The 17,640-nt window shown below is 41.3% G+C and overlaps 1 protein-coding gene across 1 annotated transcript; it reads left to right on the top strand.

Annotated features, from left to right (window-relative positions):
* The first annotated feature begins 419 nt into the window (after positions 1–419).
* On the top strand, positions 420–1,355 carry OR1N1 (olfactory receptor family 1 subfamily N member 1). Its single transcript, XM_012772262.2, has one exon. It carries the CDS (start codon positions 420–422, stop codon positions 1,353–1,355), a length of 936 nt encoding a protein of 311 aa, XP_012627716.2.
* Positions 1,356–17,640: the final 16,285 nt, after the last annotated feature.

Raw genomic sequence — 17,640 nt, 5'->3', positions numbered from 1 at the left:
CAAAATAATGTTAAGATTTAGCTCACCTCAGTCTACCCATGTATACATCATCCTGCAGTGACGAAACTGACGTGGAACTGGTCCAAGGCATCGTAATACCAGGACGACCATGCCCAGCCCTTACTGGAAGAGTGCTCTCTGCATAAATGATTGAACAGAGGGAAAGAGAGAGGTAAGGAAGAAAAATATGAGATTCCTGAGAAAGAGAGAAAGGAAAGCAATAGTAGGGTCAGATCGAAAGTAGAATCAGGATGAGGGATAATAATGAATTTAAAAGAAGTGTTGGAGATGGAACATTTGGGAGTCAGTACATGCAGTTTTGGAAGAAATCTAACTTCCAGAAATCTAACATGCAGTTTTTGGAAGAAATCTAGAAGCATTCTAACTGTCCCCCTCCTACCCCCAGAGGCTGCGGAGTCATGGAAAACCAATCCAGCATCTCTGAATTTTTCCTCCGGGGAATATCCAAGTCCCCAGAGCAGCAGCAGTTCCTTTTTGGAATTTTTCTGTGTATGTACCTCATCACCTTGACTGGGAATGTGCTCATCATCCTGGCCATTGCCTCTGACCCGCACCTCCACACCCCCATGTACTTCTTTCTGGCCAACTTGTCTTTTGTTGACATGGGTTTAACATCCTCTACCGTTGCCAAGATGCTGGTGAATGTGCAGGCGCGACGTCACACCATCTCCTATGCTGGTTGCCTCTCACAAATGTATTTCTTTCTGATGTTTGGTGATCTGGACAGCTTCTTCCTGGCTGCCATGGCGTACGACCGCTACGTGGCCATTTGTCGCCCCCTCTACTACTCCACAGTCATGAGCCCCCGTGTCTGTGCCCTGCTGCTTGCCTTGTGCTGGGTCCTTACCAACGCTGTTGCCCTGACTCACACCCTCCTCATGGCCCGGCTGTCCTTCTGTGTCGTCGGGGAAGTCGCTCACTTTTTCTGTGACATCCTTCCTGTTCTGAAGCTGTCCTGCTCTGACACCCACATGAACGAGTGGGTGGTTTTTGCCTTAGGAGGCACAGTGCTCATCGTCCCCTTTCTGTGCATTGTCATCTCCTACGTCCACATCATCTCTGCTCTCCTGAGGGTGCGAGCCCCAGGCGGGAGGGGCAAGGCCTTCTCCACCTGCAGCTCCCATCTCTGTGTTGTGTGTATGTTCTATGGGACCCTCTTTAGTGCCTACCTGTGTCCCCCCTCTGTTGCCTCTGAAGAGAAGGACATTGCAGCAGCTGCAATGTACACCATCGTGACTCCCATGTTGAACCCCTTCATCTACAGCCTAAGGAACAAGGACATGCAGGGGGGCCTAAAGAGGCTCCTCGGTCGCAGGAGAATTTTTTCCTCTTAGATACAGTGATAGCAATGAAAATGACTCTATAGACATGGAGTCAGACAAACTGGCTTCAGTTGCCACACACTAGCCAGAAGATTGTAGCCCAGTTACTTAATCTCTTTGAGCCTTGATGTTCTCATCTATAAAATGGAGATGATAGGTTCTATCTAATGAGGTGACTTGGAGGATTAACTGAAATAAACTATGAAATGCATCCAGAAGAGTGGTGAATAATAGTAGGTGTTCAATAAAAGATAGCTGTTATTATTATTACTATTGTTAGTTTTCATTCCTCCCCCATCTCCAAAGTCAAAAAATCTTTTCTGCGACACTCATTTGTTCAGCATACATTTACTGAACATCCGTCGTGTGCTGGGAGCTAATATGAGTACGAGGGCAGAGCTCCCAACCTTTCTGGCACCAGGGACTGGTTTCATAGAGGACAATCTTTCCACGAAACCAGAGGTGCAGGGGTGGATGGTTTCGGATGATTCGGCAGTGGTGCGGGTGACAGTAAATACAGATGAAGCTGGCTCTCTCGCTTGCCACTCACCTCCTGCTGTGCGGCCTGGTTCCTAACAGGCCTTGACCGGTACTGGTCCACAGCCCAGGGTTTGGGGACCGCGGTGCTAAGGAATAACGCTGAAGACGACCAAGTCCCTGTTTTCATGACACTTTCATTCTAGGTTAGTAATTTCTCAATCATTAAAAATTTGGGTGCACCTGTCTTTCTCATAGAACTAAGTGAAAGTTAAGACAAAAGAAATTAAGGAAGGAGGAGGTTACATTCCAGGAGATGCTGAATAGGTAAAGAATTCCCCTTCAGAAGATGGAAATTCAAAGTTTAGATTTCTACGCTGCTTATCAGACCCATAGTTTGCCAGGATTTCACTAGGCAGGGGCTAGAGCTCCTCGTGCTGCTTCTGCCCCCTGCTGTTCAGAACGTCCCATGTTCACCCATGTACACCTAGACTATAGCAACACCAATTGTTTTATATTTCCCTAGACACACCTAATTCAATGCTCTCGTTTACTCTGACCCCTCTGCTTAGACTGTCACTTGTCCCTTTATGTATCAATCCTGAGCATCCTTCAACCCCCAGCTGAAGAATTAATTCCCCTGTAAAGGTTTTGCTGATATCCAGGCAGCATTAACTCTATACTCCTTTCTGCTACTATTAATACCATATAATTATGTCATGATCTCTAAGCCTCAATTTCCTCAACTGTAAATTGTGTACACTTTATGGGATTGCTGTGAAAATTAAAATAGATAATACAGGTAAAGCATTTAATATAGTGCCTGATACACAGTAGTCATGCATAATAAGCACGATTATTCACAGTATTATTATATTACAGAAATTTTGTACTCTTACATACTCTTTATTTTTTTTTTTTTTTTTTTTTTTTTTTTTTTTTTTTTTTTATATTTTGGCATATTATGGGGGTACAGATTTTAAGGTTTCAATAAATGCCCATTCCCCCCCTCCCCCCAAAAGTCTGAGTCTCCATCATGACCATCCCCCAGATGGTGCACATCTCACTCACTATGTATGTATATACCCGCCCCCCTCCCCCCTCCCACCTGCCCAATACCCTATTACTGTAGCACCTATGTGTCTACTTAGGTGCTACTCAGTTAATACCAGTTTGCTGGAGAATATATCTGGTGCTTGTTTTTCCATTCTTGGGATACTTCACTTAGTAGTATGGGTTCCAGCTCTAACCAGGAAAATATAAGGTGTGCTATATCACCATTGTTTCTTAGAGCTGAATAGTACTCCATGGTGGACATATACCACATTTTATTAATCCATTCTTGGATTGATGGGCACTTGGGCTGTTTCCACAGCCTTGCAATTATGAGTTGTGCTGCTATAAACATTCGAGTGCAGGTGTCTTTTTTGTAGAGTGTCACTGGATCATTTGGGTAGATGCCCAGCAATGGGATTGCTGGATCAAATGGTAGATTCACTTGTATCGCTTTAAGGTATCTCCATATTGCTTTCCACAGAGGTTGAACTAGTTTGCAGTCCCACCAGCAGTGTAGGAGTGTTCCTCTCTCTCCGCAACCACGCCAGCATTTATTGTTTGGAGATTTTTTGATAAAGGCCATTCTCACTGGGGTTAAGTGATATCTCATTGTGGTTTTGATTTGCATTTCCCTGATGATTAGAGATGTTGAGCATTTCTTCATATGTTTGTTGGCCATTCTTCTGTCTTCTTTAGAAAAATTTCTGTTCAAGTCCTTTGCCCACTTTTTAATGGGGTTATTTGATTTTTTCTTCCTAATTTTCGTGAGTTCTAAGTATATTCTAGTTATCAGTCCCTTATCGGATGCATAGGATGCAAAAATTTTCTCCCATTCTGTAGGCTGTCTGTTTACTTTCATGACTATTTCTTTGGCTGTGCAGAAGCTTTGTAGTTTGATCATGTCCCATTTATTTATTTTTGTTGCTGCTCTGATTGCCTTTGGGGACTTCTTCATAAACTCTTTGCCCAGGCCGATGTCTAGGAGAGTGTTTCCAACTTTTTCCTCTAGAGTTCTAATAGTTTCATATCTTAGGTTTAAGTCTGTTATCCAGCGTGAGTTGGTTTTTGTGAGAGGTGAAAGGTGTGGGTCCTGTTTTAGCCTTCTACAGGTGGCTATCCAGTTTTCCCAGCACCATTTATTGAAGAGGGATTCTTTTCCCCAGCGTATGTTTTTGTCTGCTTTGTCAAAGATGAGATGGCTATATGAGGATGGTTTTATATCAGGATTCTCACATCTGTTCCACTGGTCAATATTTCTGTTTTTGTGCCAATACCATATTGTTTTAATTACTACAGCTTTGTAGTATAGTTTGATATCTGGCATATTAATGCCTCCCATTTTGTTTTTGTTGCCTAGAATTGCTCTTGATATTCGGGGTCTTCTTTGGTTCCATACGAAGCGTAAAATTATTTTTTCTATATCTGTGAAGAATGCTGATGGGATTTTAATAGGTATTGCATTGAATCTGTAGATCAGTTTGGGTAGTATAGACATTTTGATGATATTGAGTCTGCCGATCCACGAGCATGGTATGGATTTCCATCTGTTTACATCCTCTGCTATTTCCTTCCTCAGTGTTTCATAGTTCTCCCTGTAGAGGTCTTTTACCTCTTTGGTTAAATATATTCCTAGGTACTTTAATTTCTTTGTTGCTATTGTGAAGGGAATTGAGTCTTTGATTTGGTTCTCAATTAGATTGTTGTTGGCGTATATGAATGCCTCTGATTTCTGTGTATTAATTTTGTATCCTGAGACTTTACTAAATTCATTGATCAGTTCCAGGAGTTTCTTGGTTGAATCCTTGGGGTTTTCTAGATACAATATCATATCATCAGCAAACAGTGAAAGTTTGATCTCTTCTGCCCCTATTTGGATACCTTTGATTCCATTTTCCTGTCTGATTGCTGTAGCCAAGACTTCCAGCACTATGTTGAACAGAAGTGGAGATAGTGGGCAGCCTTGTCTGGTTCCAGTTCTAAGTGGGAATGATTTCAATCTTTCCCCATTCAGTATGATGTTGGCTATGGGTCTGTCATATATGGCTTGTATCATTTTTAGGTATGTCCCTTCTATGCCTATTTTCTTAAGTGTTCGTATCATGAAAGGGTGTTGAATTTTGTCAAAAGCTTTTTCTGCATCTATTGAAAGGATCATGTGATCTTTGTTTTTGCTTCTGTTTATGTGGTGAATTGCATTTATAGATTTACGTATGTTGAACCATCCCTGCATCCCTGGGATGAAGCCCACTTGGTCGTGGTGGATTATTTTTTTGATAAGTGTCTGTATTCGGTTAGCTAAGATTTTGTTGAAAATTTTTGCATCTATATTCATTAGGGATATTGGTCTGTAGTTTTCTTTTTTTGTTGCATCCTTTCCTGGTTTTGGTATCAGGGTAATATTCGCTTCATAAAAGGTGTCGGGGAGGTTTCCGTTCTTCTCGATGTTGTGGAATAGTTTCTGCAAGATAGGTACTAGTTCTTCTTTGTAAGTATGGTAAAATTCAGGTGTGAAGCCATCTGGACCGGGACTTTTCTTTTTAGGGAGATTTTTAATTGCTGTTTCTATTTCAGCTGTTGAGATTGGTCTGTTCAGGGAATCTATTTCTTCCTGGTTGAGCCTAGGGAGGCTGTGTGTTTCTAGAAATTTGTCCATTTCCTCCACATTTTCCAGTTTGTGTGCATAAAGATTTTTGTAGTATTCATAAATTGTATCTTGTATCTCTTTGGGATCAGTTGTGATATCTCCTTTTTTATTCCTGATGGAGCTTATTAGAGATTTCTCTTTTCTGCTTTTCGTTAGCTTAGCCAACGGCGTGTCAATCTTGTTTATTTTTTCAAAGAACCAACTTTTTGTTTTATTAATCTCCTGAATAGCTTTCCTGTTTTCAATTTCGTTTAGTTCTGATTTGATCTTGTTGATTTCACTTCTTCTGCTGGGTTTGGGGTTGGTCTGTTCTTCTTTTTCCAGCTCTTTGAGTCGTTTCATTAGATTGTCTATTTGTGATCTTCTTGCCTTTTGGTTATAGGCATTTATGGAGATAAACTTTCCTCTCAGAACTGCTTTAGCTGTGTCCCAGAGGAGTTGATAACTTGTCTCTCCATTGTCGTTTTCTTCATAGAAGTTTTTTATTTCCGTCTTGATTTCTTCATTTACGAAGTAATCATTTAGTAGGAGGTTGTTTAATTTCCACGTTTTTGTGTAGAAATGTGAGTTTCTGTTAGGGTTGATTTCTAGTTTTATTCCACTGTGATCTGAGAAGGTACATGGTATGATTTCTATTTTTTTAAATTTCTTGAGATTTTCTTTGTGTCCTAGGATATGGTCAATCTTAGAGAATGTCCCGTGAGCTGATGAGAAGAACGTATATTCAGTGGATTTTGGGTAGAATGTTCTGTAGATGTCTGTCAGACCCAATTGTTCTAGAGTTTTGTTTAAGTCCATTATTTCTTTATTAATTTTCTGTTTGGAGGATCTGTCTCGTGCCGTCAGTGGGGTGTTGAAATCCCCGGCGATTATGGAGTTGCTATTAATCCATTTGCTTAGCTCCAGTAAGGTTTGCTTTATGAATCTGGGTGCACCTAAGTTGGGTGCATATATATTTAAAATTGTTATCTCTTCTTGTTGGACTGTGCCCTTCACCATTATATAATGACCCTCTTTGTCTTTTACTACTTTTGTTGGTTTAAAAACTAAATCGTCTGAAATTAGAACTGCCACACCAGCCTTCTTTTGGCTTCTGTTTGCTTGGAATATTGATCTCCACCCTTTTATTTTTAGTCTATGTGCATCCTTGCAGGTTAAATGTGTTTCCTGAAGACAGCATATACTTGGCCTGTATTTTCTTATCCATTCAGCCAGCCTATGTCTCTTGAGTGGAGAGTTTAAGCCATTCACATTTATTGAGAGAACTGATAGGTAAGGTAGATTACTGATCATTCTGTTGGGTTGGATGTTGTTGCTATGATTTGTGTCTTGAGCCATTGTAATATCTGGCCTTTAATATCTTTGGGTTTTGGTTGTTTTTATATCCGTGGATTATTATTATGATGTTCCGTGCATAACGCTGTTTTAAGTACTTCTTGTAGGGCTGGTCTTGTCTTGGTGAATTCTCTGAGCCTTTGCTTGTCTGCGAATGTTTTTATTTCTCCTTCATATATGAAGCTTAGTTTTGCAGGGAATAATATTCTAGGCTGGGCATTGTTTTGTTTCAAAAGAGTGAGAATGGGGCCCCAGTCTCTCCTTGCTTGTAAAGTCTCATTAGAGAAGTCTGATGTTATTCGAATTGGCTTTCCCTTGTATGTCACTTGCTTCTTTTGTCTTACAGCTCTTAGAAGGGCCTCTTTAGTTGATACTTTGGTCAGTCTGATGACTGCATGACGTGACGTCTTCCTGTTTGCATTGAATCTCCCAGGGGTCCTCTGGGCTTCTTGAACTTTTATATCGAGATTTTGAGCAAGGCCTGGGAAATTTTCCTCTATTATATCTTCAAAAAGCTTGTCCAGCCCTTGAGTGCTGTCTTCCTCCCCTTCGGCTAAACCTATGACCCTCACGTTAGGTTTTTTCACATAATCCCACAGCTCTTGTAGACTTTGATCTTTTCTCTTGTTTCTCTGCTGTATTTCTGTGACTGATTTATTTAATTGGAAGGTGTTATCTTCAAGCTCTGAGATTCTTTCTTCTGCTTGATCCACCCTGTTCTTGAGACTTTCCACAGTATTTTGTAGTTCTCTGAGTTGATTCTTCATCTCCAGGACTTCGGTTAAAGTTTTCTTCACTGTGTCAATCTCTTTGTTGAACCTTTGTTCCATTTCTTGGAGGTTTTTTGTGTTTTCTTGGTGTTGGTTATTGAGTTGTTGTTGCAGCTGGGTGAGTGTTCTTATGATCCACATACGAAATTCCTTTTCTGTCATATTGGTTGCCTGATTTTGGTCGGTGTCCGTTTCTAGGGGGCTGGTGCTCCTCCTTGGGGGTGTGTTTTCCGTTTGGTTCTTCATATTTCCTGAGTTCTTTCGCTGATTTCTTCCCATGTCGATCAGTTGTTGTTTCTTTCCTTAGGTTATTGTTTGGGTATTCACACACCTTGTTTAGTTTCTGAGGCGTTAGGTGGTGCCTGTGGGTGAAATTGGACCACTCCCTGTATATTGAGTCAGTGGGTGCCGTGGAAAGGCTGTGCAAGATGCTGTCCCTGTCAGTAGGTGGCGTTTGCTTGGAGGAACAGGCTATGGTGTTGATTTTGAGTCCTGTTATCAGCTCTCGTTCTGGGCGGAGCTGGGTTGGGTAAGCCTGCCCTCAGGCCGTTAGCAGGGGTCAAAGTTCTGTTCTCTGCTGTCAGGGCTGGGCTGGGATGGTCCCGCTCAGCCAGAAAGTCTGGGTGTGGGGGTGGGGCTGTCTGAGACCCACAGTCTGCAGCAGGCCTCGCTTCTTTCCACCCTCCCCAACTCCGCAGCTACTCCTGAGCCTCTGCCAGCAGGCCAGACCACAAGCCACCAGGCCTCCCCGGACTGTGATGCCGGCGGGGAGGTTCCCTGCACAGGAACGCCACCTGGGTTGGGCGCACGGCCTCCTCCTGGGACGTTCCGCCCGATCCGCCCCTGGAGGCACACAGACCTCAGTAGGCTGTTCACGTATAATCCTTCTGTGCCCCGGGCAATGCTAGCCCTCGGTGCAGGGGATCTGGTCTGCAGGTCCGACCTCTGGGTCCCAGAGTTCAAACTGTATTCCCACCAGGGAGAGGGTTTCCGGTCCTAATTCACCCACAGGGAGCCCAAGCTGGGTCTATGTCTCTCAGCCTCTGAGTCGGCACCGTTTTCCTGGGAACAAGGTGCCAGCAGCACCTGGGAGGGCGGGCGGGGTCCCAAACGGGAAGGTCCCGTTCCCTGGAGGTGCCTCCGGCTGGTGGCTATATTGTCTCTCTGGGCAGCCGCGGGTAGGGTCGGCGGAGGGGAGGAGGAGGCAATATGGCGCCTGCCGCGCGGCTCTCTGTGCACACGGAGGTGCCCGGAGGAAGTTGGGAACCTGGTGCCACGTCTGCTACAGGCTCACCGTTGGCAGGCGGCGGCAGTCTCTGGGCTGGTGTCCGCAGGTCTCTCCACCCGCTGGGGAGCCCACCAGCAGTCCCGAATGCAGGGGAGGGGAAACAACAGATCCACCTACCCTTGCCGCTGGTCTCCGGGCTGCTCCGGTGGTCTCAGCCTCCAGTTCTCCTCCGCAGCCTCCTCCCGTGGAGTCTCCCGGGGTCTCAGGTACCCCTCCTTCCGGCCCTTGTCCGCTGTATGCTCGTCTTCTTGCTTCTTTTCTCTAGTTTCTGCTAGAATCGGTCTTTTCTGCAGAGACCCTCTGTCTGGCGGTGTTATTCGTCCGCCATCTTGCCGGAAACTCCTCTTACATACTCTTTAGTTCACCTGTCTCTACACTAATAGAATATGAACTTCTTTAGCATGGAGGCTGTGTCTTTTTCCAGCTTTCTATGACCAGGAATAGGTACACTGCCTGGCATGGAGCAGGGAATTTGCTAACTGGCTACTGAGTGACAGAATCTATAAGATGAGGAAAGTCTCACTATTTTTCTGATATAAATTCTAACTTTTTATCCTTATTGACAAATAAATTAAATTTCATGTATATGTGAGTTCTCTCCTGGTTTCATTTACAGCTTCTCCCACCAACAAACAAACAAACCTTCTTGGATTCAAAGATAATAACCAACAACATTGGTGGGTTATTTTTTTCCTCCCGAAGCTAAGTGGATTTAATTCTTTTTTTTTTTTTTTTTTTTTTTTTTTTTTTTTTGAGACAGAGTCTCGCTTTGTTGCCCAGGCTAGAGTGAGTGCCGTGGCGTCAGCCTAGCTCACAGCAACCTCAAACTCCTGGGCTCGAGTGATCCTTCTGCCTCAGCCTCCCGGGTAGCTGGGACTACAGGCATGCGCCACCATGCCCGGCTAATTTTTTATATATATATCAGTTGGCCAATTAATTTCTTTCTATTTATAGTAGAGACGGGGTCTCGCTCTTGCTCAGGCTGGTTTTGAACTCCTGACCTTGAGCAATCCGCCCGCCTCGGCCTCCCAAGAGCTAGGATTACAGGCGTGAGCCACAGCGCCCGGCCTGGATTTAATTCTTTAGTAGATCTCCTCTACTTTCCATCTGGACAAATAGGATAATTTTTGTTAACCCTTAAAATTTACATGTCAGAGTTATATATATAACATATATACATATATACACTATATACAAGGTCTGTCTGGAAAGTATCCAGCCATGTAATATGAAAAATGGAGACACTCATTGAGGAAGATATGAGAAGCATTGTACATAGATAGGACAATGATGCCTCAGTCCCCCTCGAAGTAAGCACCTTGGGACCTCACAGGTCTCCCAGCATCTCTTCCACTGTTCAAAACTCTCTGCAAAATCCTGTGTTGGGATCACCATCCGCTGCCTTGTCATGTTTTCCTGAATCTCATCGATGGTCTGAAATCTCTTTCCTTTCAAAACATATGCCCAAAGGAAATTGGATCAAAGATAAATAGCCAAAGTTCTTATTATGTATAAAGTTGATGAGAAAGAAAACATATCCATATCATTGCTGTAAAAAAGTAATTTTACCTCAAAAAATATTCAAAAGTGAGGCCTTAGGGAGGTAATTAGATCATGAGGGTGGTGCCCTCATGAATGAGATTAGTGCCCTTATAAGACAAGACACAAGAGAGATCATCTCAGACATGGCCATGTGAGGGCACAGCAAGAAGGCGGCCATCTGCCAACAAGGAAGAGAGCCCTCATCAAACACCAGATAGCTCTCACCTTTCTCAGACTTTCTAGTCTCCAGAACTGTGACAAATAAAAGTCTGCTAGTTTAAAACCACCCAATTATAGCAGTCCAAACTGACTTAGACACTCACAAAGCTAAATATTAATAATACAGCAAACCTCATATTTAATAGTGGTATTTTAAAAGCATTTCCATTGAAATCAGGAATGAGAAAAATATGCCTGTGCTATTCCTATTCAACACTGTGTTGTGAAACATAGTCAGTAAATTATACATGACAATTAATAAAGAGCATCAGAAAATTAGAATGTTCTAAAAAATATGAAAATATTACCAGCAGTTAAGTATTTGTTACTAGTTATCATGTGTATCAGGATCTCTTAGCTCACTCTCTAATCTCTTCCTGATGAGGCGCTCTCATGACACCATGAAAATCCACAACCCATAATAGTAAGCGTTTTTTAGGAGGTATCAATTTACCAGAATTCTAACTATACTACAAGGCTATAGTCATTAAAACAACTTTTTAATGGCACAAGAACAGGGACATTGACCAGTGGAACAGAACAGAGAACCCAGATATAAAACCATCCTCATATAGCCAACTAATCTTTGACAAAGCAGACAAAAACATACACTGGGGAAAAGAATCCTTATTCAATAAATGGTGCTGGGAAAACTGGATAGCCACATGTAGAAGACTGAAACAAGACCCACACCTTTCACCTCTCACAAAGATCAACTCATGCTGGGTAACAGACTTGAACCTTAGGTGTGAAACTATTAGAATTCTAGAGGAAAATGTTGGAAATACTCTTGTAGACATTGGCCTAGGCAAAGAATTTATGAAAAAGACCCCAAAGGCAATCACAACAGCAACAAAAATAAATAAATGGGACCTAATAAAATTAAAAAGCTTCTGCACAGCCAAAGAAACTGTCAAGAAAGCAAACAGACAACCCACAGAATGGGAGAAAATTTTTGCAAGCTACACATCTGATAAAAGGCTGATAACTAGAATCTATTTATTAACTCAGGAAAATCAGCAAGAAAAAATCAAACAACCCTATCAAAAGATGGGCAAAGGACATGAACAGAAACTTCTCAAAAGAAGACAGAATAATAGCCAACAAACATATGAAAAAAATGTTCAACATCTCTAATCATCAGGGAAATGCAAATCAAAACCACAATGAGATATCACTTAACTCCAGTGAGAATGACCTTTATCAAAAAATCCCCAAACAACAAATGCTGGCGTGGATGCGGAGAGAGAGGAACACTCCTACACTGCTGGTGGGACTGCAAACTAGTTCAACCTCTGTGGAAAGCAATATGGAGATACCTTAAAACGATACAAGTAGATCTACCATTTGATCCAGCAATTCCACTACTGGGCATCTACCCAAAAGATCAAAAGTCACTTTATGAAAAAGACATCTGCGCTCGAATGTTTATAGCAGCACAATTCACAATTGCAAAGCTATGGAAACAACCCAAGTGCCCATCAATTCATGAGTGGATTAATAAAATGTGGTATATGTATACCATGGAATACTACTCAGCTTTAAGAAACAATGGTGATATAGCACCCCTTGTATATTCCTGGATAGAGCTGGAACCCATTCTACTAAGTGAAGTATCTCAAGAATGGAATAACAAGCATCACATGTACTCACCAGCAAATTGGTATTAACGGATCGACACCTCAGTGGAAATATAGGAAAAACATTTATTGGGAGGTTGGGAGGGGGCGGAGGGGTGGGGTATACACAACCACAACTAATAAGATGTGCAACGTTTGGGGGATAGACATGCTTGAAGCTCTTACTCGAGGAGGGAGGGGGCATGTGCAATATAAGTAACCTTAACACTTGTACCCCCATAATATGCTAAAATAAAAAATAACAATAATTAAAAAAATAGTAAGCGTTTTTGGCAAGAGAAGCCAAAGAAGAGGCTGTTGATACACCTGTTCCCTTTTTGGAGCTTCCTCATTTGGGTTCCTGGCATCTTGAATTGCAGTACCTGCTAAGCAGCCACATTAAAGTCCCAAATGTATTCAGGTCCCCCTGGTCATCGGTATCAAGTATCTTACAAAATCTATTTATTTCCTTCCCCAGCAGCCACTGTCTACCCATTAAAATAGTCTAAAGCCTAAGTTAGCAAATCCTGCAAGGCAAGTAGGAAAAAGTTTATGGTTTCACTGTATCTTAATTAAAAAGTTCCCTTTAAGCCAAAAAACCAATGTGAAACACCTATTATAAATGCCTACATGTAGTAAATAAATGCCAGATGTTAGAATTTTGTTATAGTAGTTCTTAATTAGAAGAAAAATTCATAAGAGCTTTATATAGGTTAATGATAGGTTTTAAATCCTTGCCTCTTTAAGCTGGTGGTTTGAGCATACTTCTATCCCATATGGACATAATATCCTCCCTTTTAAACTTACCAAAAGCAGCCAACACAACAGAATTATGAATGGGCCAATAAAGAAGACGGCAAGAATGCTTGGCCTGGGTTCCCAGTCTGTTCCTGCTTACTCTAGCATTTGGGGGCTCCTTGGGGATATGACCTTAAGGATAGAGCCCCATGTCTGGGGGCAATGTCCTGTATTGAGAAAAGCATCAGAATTAGAAATAAAATCAAAATGGCACCATCACTTCATATGTATGAGTTCTGGGCAAGTGACCCAGTTTGTCTGAGCCTCACTTTTCCCATCTCTAAACTGGAGATAAGAATAAGCTAAGTCATGAGAATCTTGTGCACATTAATAAGATAGTATTTGTGAAGAGCAACTGCAAATAATCAGCACCAATTAATATTAGTTTCTCATCCTCCATTTCATGAGACTCCTTTATTTCTCCCTCCTCACTGCCCACTCATCTCAACAGGCAAGTACTAGCAGAGTTCAGGTGCCACAGATATACTTCATCATGAGATTATGACCAAATACAGGCAAAGCTACAGACAGCAATGATAGAGATGGGCTTATGGGCAGAGTCCAACCACATCCTAGAGCATGATATCCCGCTATTCTGGATTTTTCCCTCTTGCTCCATTCTCTTCCAGTTTCTCTTATGATATATCAATAAGATAACTCCTTCCTGAACTTGTAAAGGATCTAGTCCATGAGACTGAGAATTTTAATAAAATCCTCAGGACCCAATTCAGCCATGCCCCTTTTTATCTGCATAAGCTCTAAGGAAAGACCATATACAGACTCTCACTCTACCACATCCAGCCTTCTGATCAATAATACCTCAACCAATGCTTGCTGATAACTGATATTTCCTTGACAGTGAGGTAGTATGCTGTAGAAGGGATTCAAATCACCTCTCCACCATTTGTCAGCTATACGTCTTTGGGCAAGTTATTGCACCTCCTAGAGCCTCAGCTTTTCCTCTCTAAAACTGGCATCACAATCCATGAATTATAGTAAGAATTAAACAGTATAATATATGTAAAATACCTCACCCATAGAAGGTGTCCTATATGAGATGACATTGCTTTCATTAAATATAAAATTCAAAGATCTCTATGGGAGAAACACAGTGCCTTATCTTCAGTGCAACCCAGGCAAAAGTAAATGTAGTCATAGATTTCTCCTGGGCTCAAGGTTTGATGCCTTTGATGAAAGTATAGGACTACACTAGGGATTACAGGCAAGAAATCATCAAGTAGATTCTAATAAAGGAGCTAAAATATTAGTGCTAATTAGAGGAAGAAAGTAACCAAAGCTCTCTAGCTAGAAGTGTCCTTTAAACAGACTTTCAGGTAACAGTGCTGTCTAAAGAAGACAGAGGGAAGGATCAGGGACTTCGGAGAGAAACATTAGAGAGGACTGATCAATACTGCATGCACTAAATAAGCACACATTGTGCTACCTACAACATGAGTGATGAGAGGGAAGTCCCAGCCTAGATTTGAGGATATGCCCACTAATTTTTATAGCCTGATGGCTCTGTTCCTCATCTCCCCAAGGCTTGGGGTTAAAGGCATAAAAGTCATTAGCCAGTGGAGATTTGATTTGCTGTATCCCAGTCTTCAGGAGCGGGGAATAAGAAATGACTTCAGCAAGAGCACAGAGGAGTGCTGAGCACCTGTACACACACACACACACACACACACACCTGCTACTGATAAAAGATACCAAGTCCTGCTCTGAACTGTATGCTTAAGTTATTCAGCTCCTGGGAATATGGGTTGGCTTCTCAGCTTCTTTCTAGGAGACCCAGAAACCAGAGTGAGCCTATAAATTCCATGGTCTAAAACGTCTCACTGAAAACAGAAAGAGAAGTCATGCATCTGGAGCTTACTCTTTTCAATTCATCAGCTTCAGAAATGGAAATGTAAAGACTCAACTCTACCCACCAGGAAGAGGACTCAAGGAGACAGGGAACCAAGATCTTGGTGGAGATGTGCGTTGATTGCTCAGTTTTTCTCTTACTGTCTAGGACAGATGCCCTATGGCAGTGCTCCCTAAACTTCAATGGTCATCAGAATCACCTGAGGATCTCATTAACGATGGAGATGCTCATTCATGAGCTCTGGGGCCAGGTGATTCTGAAGTGAGTGGTGCTAAGAGTAAACCTTGAGGGAACACTGCCCTTAGGAAGGGTGTTGGGATCCATGCCCTGTGAGTGTAACTCCAAAAGGAGTTGGGGAAAGACCTTCCCCACAAGATTCAGGTTTCCCCTACTTAGGTGTTAATTTGAGATATAGATAGGAATTTTTCTCCCAAATGGAAATTCTTTTTTGGTTTGCTGCTTATAAAATTAATTCCTCTTCATGATGGAAATCCAAATAACACAAACATGAAAACAAAGGAGAAAGTCAAATCACTTCACCCTTTCATTATTTATTTATTTTTTATCCTTCTTAGATGGCTTTTATTCATAAACATATGTTTACATAAATGAGGCTTATTTTATGGCATTTCATAGCTTTCTTTTTCTCTAATAATTTATTGTGACCATATTTGTATTTCTACTTCCATGCATATCAACACAGACATATGTACTTAAAATTTTTAATTTTTAATCAATCTCCTATTAAATTCACACAAAGATTCACTGTGAAACTTTATTAGCAATCCCAAAAATCATCTGTTTTTTCAGTTGTCTGATCAAGGCTACTTTAATACCTCTAAAAGCATAAATTTTAATGGCTCCGATATCTTTGTGCCTTAGTGCCTGGTTCACTCTTTTGGAGAGAGAATTCAACTGTGAAAATACATCAACAGTGCAAGTCTAAGTAGAACTGTGTGTAAACGGAGGCAACAACACTAGATTGTTTTCATGCACTCATAGCCTAGGTCAAAGGTTATGGAATGAAACAAGATGAATAACAGAAAAGTTACTATGGCAATATTCCACGTGCCAAACTCCTTCAAAATGCATGAAGATTTCTGTCCTCACACCTCCAACAGATTCTAGTTTAAGCCATAACCACAGCCTTCAATGTAATCTGACTACTTGTTGCATACTAATTAGTCTTACCTTTATGTATAAAATTGAGTGAACGCATTGCATTTTGCATTAGGCAGATGAGGGAGAAAAAGACAGGAGGTAAAGACTGTAGTAAAAATAACAATAACGTAGATTGGATTCAAGACAAATGCAATCTCATGGGCTGTGTAAAAAACATCGCAAGTTAAATGAGGCCTTTTAGAAATGAATGAAATCATTTAACATAAAATTGTTCAATGTCCTGCCAAGAATTTAAGTATCCTTTTGTGGGGCTTTTCTGAAATTATCTAGTACTTTATGTACCCGATGTACAATTTAATGTGCATCACGTGTGAAATAATGGTTTCAGTTAGTTCAAAAATATAAAAGTATGTTGTTTTTAGAGTTGTTATAGATAGAACATGTGAACATGCCTCAATAATCTTCAAGGAAAATTAGAACATTCTGAGTGACATTAGCAAAGTTACAAGTCACACTGAAATTCCTCAAGGCTTAAAGGAAACAAGGAGCCACAGATGAATGTGGGATATAATTTTTTTTTTCAAAGCTTTGGCTTCATTTTCATTAAGCATATAGTCTGGCATGATGGTACAAAGCATGCTATGTAGTAACTGGTATGTCTGTATTATATATACAGGAGAAAAGAAAATCTGATAGCTCAGCAAATAACTCATATATTAGAGACTGAACGAAGGAATTTACTGCACCCATAATCAATCTGAAAATATCAACATGAACTACTGATTTCTCTATTATTAAAATAAGCTGTCTCTTGTTTCACTCTACCTACTACCAGAATTCACATAGGTGTTATCAATGGGCATTCCACAACTTCCAAGATTTAACTCACAGTTCTGCAGCATCAGCGTCATGGGACAACTTATCAGAAATGCAAATTATTGGGCCCCACCCCAGAACTACTGAATCAGAATTTGTGGTGGTAGATCCCAGGAATCTGAGTTTTAACTACCACTCCAGGAATTCTGATGCATACTAAAGTTTGAGCAGCTTTGCTTTTCATTCTTCATTTGGGAAGGCAGGATGTTCATGAAAGATACTGGAGTGCTGACTCTGGAGTGACATTTGTAGAAAAATGATGATGCTTTCAGAGAGCTAGAACTCTGATTTGGTCATATTTCAAAGGAGGCCAATAGGAAACACTCTTTCATTAAAGATCGAATATGGGAGCTAAGCAGTACCAACCAGGCAGCACTGGCAAAGAGCAAGTCTCTGGGGAAGCCTCAATCTCCTACAGGTCCCTCAGTCCTCAGAGTTACTGTTGTATCACTTTACACCATGGACAGAGAGTAATACCTTGCCTCTTAGGTAAGTGGCAAGAAGTTTGGATTTTTTTTTTTTTACTTCCTTAGAACCATAAAGACAAAAAGGAAATCTACTTAGTCCACATGAGAGAGAATAGTAAAATAATGTGGCTAATTCTTTAGATCCTGTGTTGTGTTAAAGCCTGGAATTATGGGCCAAAAATACATGTATCTCTAAAAATCTCCTCAAAGGATAATA

This window comes from Microcebus murinus, chromosome 12 (assembly GCF_040939455.1).
Source record: "Microcebus murinus isolate Inina chromosome 12, M.murinus_Inina_mat1.0, whole genome shotgun sequence".
Classification (NCBI taxonomy): Eukaryota; Metazoa; Chordata; class Mammalia; order Primates; family Cheirogaleidae; genus Microcebus; species Microcebus murinus.
Note: the sequence above shows the minus strand (reverse complement) of the source record. Positions and strands in the feature narration are given on the sequence as shown.